The following is a 6000-nucleotide window of genomic DNA, read 5'->3' on the forward strand; positions in this document are numbered from 1 at the left end:
AGAGAGAAGGCGCGGTTGGTAAAGAATTCATTCACATTCAAAATGACATGAAATACTGCCTTGTACCTGTCTTCAGTGACACTTTTAGAAACAAATAAATGTGGCTTCACAAAAACAAAAAAAAATATTTCAAGATCAGAGAGAAGAATGAACCTCTATCTTCTCTGTTCTTAGGCAGTTAGAAGGAAAGCCAGAGGGGAAAAAACTGTTTTTCTTTCTCTGCCTGAAGTTTTAAAGTTCCTGAGATCAGTTAGGGCTGAGCTCCCCCTGCTGGTCCAGAGGTCCTCTACAGGGAGGTTTGTGTCTGGGCTAATGCTGAAGTTCCCTTACTGTGTCTCTTGCACAGAAATATGTGGCTGTGTCCTCAGTCGTCAGAGAGTTCAGCTGCAAGAAGAACTGGTTCTTGGATGTGTCTCTAGTGATGGAGATGCGGCTCTTAAATGACGGGTTGTAATTAGTACCACCACCACTATTTATGTTCCCAATATACTCCAGCTTCTTCTCTGGGGACTGCCTGATCCAACTCCAGTAGTAACCATTGGTAATGGAGTAACCGGTGACAGAGCAGGTGAGGGACAGTGATTGTGACGGCTTCACCAGGCCAGGTCCTGACTCCTGAAGCTGAATCTGGGACAGAATTCCTTCAGAAAAAATAAATAAATAAATTCTGTCAATCACATGTTGTCAGAACCCCACATGAACACATATATGAAGTGGGAACACTCACCAGGAAGGGCTGTCACCAGGTAAAGAAGATCAAACAGTTTCATCTTCTAGAATAAACCTCCTTTTCTTCAGAGGTCGGCCTCCTGTGAGAGAGATGTGAGCTCCCATGCTACAGGAGGGGATTTAACATAAGGCTAGAAGATATATTTGCATGAGGGAAGTCAGGCTAGACTTTATAAATTGGTGGATACTACCCTACTTGGTTACTACAATATAGTCAACAGTGTCTCTGACTTCCTACTGATAGAGTCTGGAATAAGATAGCATGGCTACTACACTCATGCATACACACATCTTGGCATGAACCCGCATCCACTTCCAAGCCCACCCTTCCCACCAAATTCTTCTGTTCCTGTACTTTAAGGTCACAAAATGCCAACCTTCTGTTCACACTACATTTCTTTAGTTCTTGATTTTTGATTAGTATACCCACACTGTTACTAATGTTATTCTCTTTTCTCAAACGTGAGATGGGATTCTGATGTGTAACAATCTTTGCACACATTAAATATGCATTATTCTCACTGGTTACTAAAAATCTGACTGGTATACACCTGGGTAGGAAAGATGGTGCAGGAGAATAAGACTAGGAGAATTCTGAGAAGATGAGGGGCAGAGTCACAAAAAGTCTCCAGGAGATGCACAGGGAGAAGTACAGGATGGAGGAGAGATAAAGACAGGAGATATGTGGCAACGTATAGAATCAGAGAAATGTGTTAATATAAATAAAAGCGAGTAGCAATCCAATGATATTGGCTGAACAGTTAAAATTTTTACTAATTCTCAGTTTATGTTATTGTTTACAGTCAGACTGGGGAAAGAAAAGTCTCCTACAAGTTTCCATCTTTCCTATAAAATTTGACCATTGACATATTGTTGTCGTATAGGGACCACACCTAATTCTTAATCCATCCAGATTGTGGAATAGTAAGCACATTCTGAGAGAAGCAGCTGAGAATTCTGCACACCATGGATTTGATGAAGACATCTTGTATAGTACTGAATGTCCCAAGGTCTCTCACTCTCAGAATATTGTCAGGCCCTAGGTCTGTGTATTTGTCCCAATCTCCTGCAGTAGGAAGCTGAGGCTCATGGGTGAGCAAGCCACTGATCTTTACATGTAATAGAGTGTTATAGGGAGTCATTTTATATAATGTTATTTTTTAAAAGAATTATATTTATTTTTATTTTGGTTTTCTAAAGTATCTATTCTTAGATATTGTACCCTCAAGTAGTGTAGAGTATGGGTTCTATTTCTTTGAAAAGCCTTAATGCAAAGCAGATATTGTGGTTGCTGGGAAATGAACTCAGGAAATTTGGAAGAGTAGGCTGCATTCTTAAACCACACAATTAGACTGCTTTAAACATATATACATATAAGTAGATATAACTGAGGTCAATATGATACACAAAGGCCAACACACACACACACACAAACACACACACACACACACACACACACACACACACACACACACACACAATAAGATATAGAGGGAAGGGAGACTGGTAAATGTTAACTAAAATTTAACAAGTCATGAAATTTATAGGGAATGAGAGTTGGATTTGGGAAAAATTTAAGTGGTGAAAATTCATCCCGATTTTAGTGGAATGGCTTTGAGTTTCTCTCCATTTAATTTGATATTAGCTTTTGGCTTGCTATATATTGCTTTTATTATATTTAGGTATGATCCTTGTATCCCTAACCTCTCCAAAACCTTTATCATAATGGGGTGTTGAATTTTGTCAAATGCTTTTTCTGCATCTAATGAAATGATCATATGTTTTTTTCTTTCTGTTTATTTATATGATGGATTACATTAATAGATTTTCATATGTTGAACCAGCCCTTATCTCTAGGATGAAGCCTACTTGATCGTAATGGATAATTTTTTAAAATGTGTTCTTGGATTCTCTTTGACAGAATTTTATTGAGAATTTTTGCGTCAATGTTCATGAGTGAGATTGTTCTGTAATTCTCCTTTTTTTGGTTGGGTCTTTGTGTGATTTTGGAATCAGGCTGACTGTGGCTTTATAAAAAGAGTTTGGCAATGACTCTTCTGATTCTATTATGTGAAAAACATTAAGTAGTATAGGTATCAGCTCTTCTTGGAAGTTCTGATAAAATTCTGTATTAAAACCATCAGGTCCTGGGCCTTTTGGGGGGCTTACTGAGAAGCCAAGGACAATGGCACTGGGTTTTGATTCTACTGCATGTACTGGCTTTGGGGAAGCCTAGTCTGTTTGGATGCTCACATTCCTAGACCTGGAGGTGGGAGGACCTTGGACTTCCCACTGGGCAGGGAACTCTGACTGCTCTTTAGACTGGATAGGGAGGGGGGGAAGTGGGAGGGAAATGGGAGGAGGGGAGGAGTAGGAAATTTTTAATAAAAAATTTAAAAAACGAAAGAAAATTGATAGGCACAGTCCTCAGATTAAGCAAGTCTTAAAAAATATTTTCATTAAAAATGTCAAAGCAAGAATGAAATCATCTTTCACACACATCTCCTTGGTTAGTGGTTTCTAATTGGTGATATCACTGAATGTGTAGACCTAGGAATCAAGGGATGACATACTCAGTCTGAGCTGCAGTTAGAGTGGCTAGTTTCCAGGAGCAGAGAGAAGCCTTGTTTGCATTTTCCTTTGCAGTATAATGAGTTTGTGGAGTTAGTTTTATACACATGGATCCCAAGAACAAAGGAAAGAAAAAAATCTAAGTAGTAGTGAAAGATTAAATAATTATATATTATTTATTTCATATTTGTGAAACAATTCAAACTTTTATTTTATTGTGTTTTTGACCAGAGACACCACTCTACCTCATTTGCTCCACAGAAGCCATGATAATATATCAATGATTTAGAAGGATTAGCAAATTTTTATGAATGTTGAATCCAGATATGAAATTGAAGAAATGGTTTTCTATGGTGCAGCTTAGTGTTGATTCTTGAAAATGCCTGGAATTTGTTATCCAGTATTAAAAAACAGTAATATGTATGTTCCATATGCTATAATTTTTCTCTAAATAATTTCTAAAGTTTGAATTCATCTATCAATATTTATTTCTAGTTTGATATTGGCTGTGTAAGATGTACCACTCCTGTATATCAGGTCAGTGTTTTTAAGCTATTTCATAGTAATAAAGGAAACATAACTATGAGTTCCAAAAGGTTAAGAGTATTCTAGACCCTCCACTATAGGGTCCTGATCTGACTAACTTCCATCTAACTAGTACTAACAACTCCCAAGGACATGACACTCTATAGTGATTGGGGTTGAGGCTCAGCATGAAGATTTTTAAAAATTAGCTCTATAAGAGACAAGAGTATCAGGACTTAGTTTTATAATAGACCACTTGTACATTGAGATAAATTTTCTTCATGGTGCCTGAGAGAGATTTTAATTGGATTGTATCTGTCATTGTAAATTCCCAGGGAGTGTCATAGATTCTAGGAACTCACTGAACTTCTCCATTTCATATCTTGTGTCATTATAGGGGAAGGTACTAACTGCCATAAGAGATGGTCTCTTGAGCCCTGTATGTAATTAAATGAGAGGAGTAAACTCTGACTAGTGTCAGGAAACACCATTGCTGGCCTTTCTGCCCCTGCACCTTAGGATGTGCATACTTAGTTTATTTTGGGGTTACTTTTTGCTGCCTTATTTAAAAAAATATTTAGCAATTCTATTGTTCATATGGACTTTATGACATTTGAAATTCATAACATATGATATCTGAATTAGTTTTTGTTTGCCAGAACAGGATCTTCAATTGATTAATCTCATGCCCATGTAATAATTGTTTTAAAATGTTTGTAGCAACTTTTATATTCTGGCAGTGATCTTGTGTAGGTCAGATGGGCTGTCCTAGGAAACTTGTTGTACTGTGATATATCAGAATATGCACAAGGCACAATTCTGTGAAGGAAGGAAGCTTTGGCTCTTCTTGAGTATGCTAGATTATTGCTGCAAAAGTCAGCCCTATGAATCCTACATGGGTCTACCCAGTTCAAATCTAACAATAACCCCCCATTCATATCACCCTTAGTCTTCCTGCCGATGGTTACCCAGAATTCCTAGATAAGAGAACTTGTCTTTAATTTCTGTCTTGACTTTGTAGTTTATATTTGAACAGGAGAGTTCATGATGATATTTACACGTTATGATGCATAGAAAAGCATTAGGTTGTAAAAGATAAGAAATTTCTGTTCAGTTTTTCTTGTTGCAGGAGAAATTTCCTGAGTATTATGTTATCTACTGAAAAATGCCTGGAGGTTAAAGAAGCATAATGATGAACTGTGAGAATAAATTTCAGGAAGAAAATAAATACAGTGGCAGGAAAACAGACACTCCAATCTACATTCAACCTGAGGGTGCTCATGTATGTGAGAGGAAACATATGAGCTGGGAAAGAAATTGGGTATTCTAGTTGCAGGTTCTGGCTCTTATTTGAGATAATAAATAGATAATAATTACATAAAAATATAAATACATAAAATAAAACTGTTTATATCAGAGAATCTCAGTGTCCACTTTGTTGCCTTCATTTTTTCTTTTTCTTTTAATTTTTTAAATAAAAATAGCAAGATTGTAGTCATGTTAACAATGGAAGGACTATTTCTGCTCTGGAAATTCAGTCATTTTATAGCCAATGTATATGTGAATTCTCCTACTTAAAAATAAACAAAATAAAACAATATTTAAGAAAAATACATTGTCAGAAATATTTTATTTCAGACATGTCAAAGTTATGACAGAGCCAAATCAATAAAGTGCCATGTTGATCTTGTTTTATTTTTTTGATAACAAAACAATTGTATGAGTATGTATATTTGTATGTGTTTGTGGGACTAGTGCACTACATAATGGTGTCCATTCAATGTCAATCAATGTCAATCTAGTACTTGAGATAAAAACAACCCCATTTCAGAAAGCAGGGTAATGAGCATGCTGGGCTTCTTAAAACTTGAACTAGTCCTTTACATTCCCAGTTTGGAATCCTACACATCTGGCCCAATGTCTTCTGAGCAAGGGTTCAAAATGTTGTCAAAGTAGGAGACTTCACATAACACCAAGGCCTAATCTCTTAATTTAAAAATAGAATCACAACCTGAGACATTTAGTCTTCTTGGTGACAAAACTGATTTACAGGTGGTGGTAGTGATGAAAATAATGTGATTGGAAATTCCCAAAACCCCTAAATTAGGAGAATTTCTAATCGTTTTTCATGGATAAGAAATTAATATTTGCTTTTCCAAAATGTTTTAGCTATTA

At 36.4% G+C, this 6000-nt stretch overlaps 1 gene segment (V, D, J or C); it reads right to left on the minus strand.

The window, feature by feature from the left end:
* Positions 1-309: 309 nt before the first annotated feature.
* Positions 310-810, minus strand: LOC121677049. The segment is given in 2 exon segments: positions 310-641; positions 728-810. Coding segments are annotated over 2 exon segments (375 nt in total).
* Between the last annotated feature and the right edge of the window lie 5190 nt (positions 811-6000).

The sequence above is a fragment of the Arvicola amphibius genome, unplaced genomic scaffold (genome assembly GCF_903992535.2).
Source record: "Arvicola amphibius unplaced genomic scaffold, mArvAmp1.2, whole genome shotgun sequence".
Taxonomy (NCBI): Eukaryota; Metazoa; Chordata; class Mammalia; order Rodentia; family Cricetidae; genus Arvicola; species Arvicola amphibius.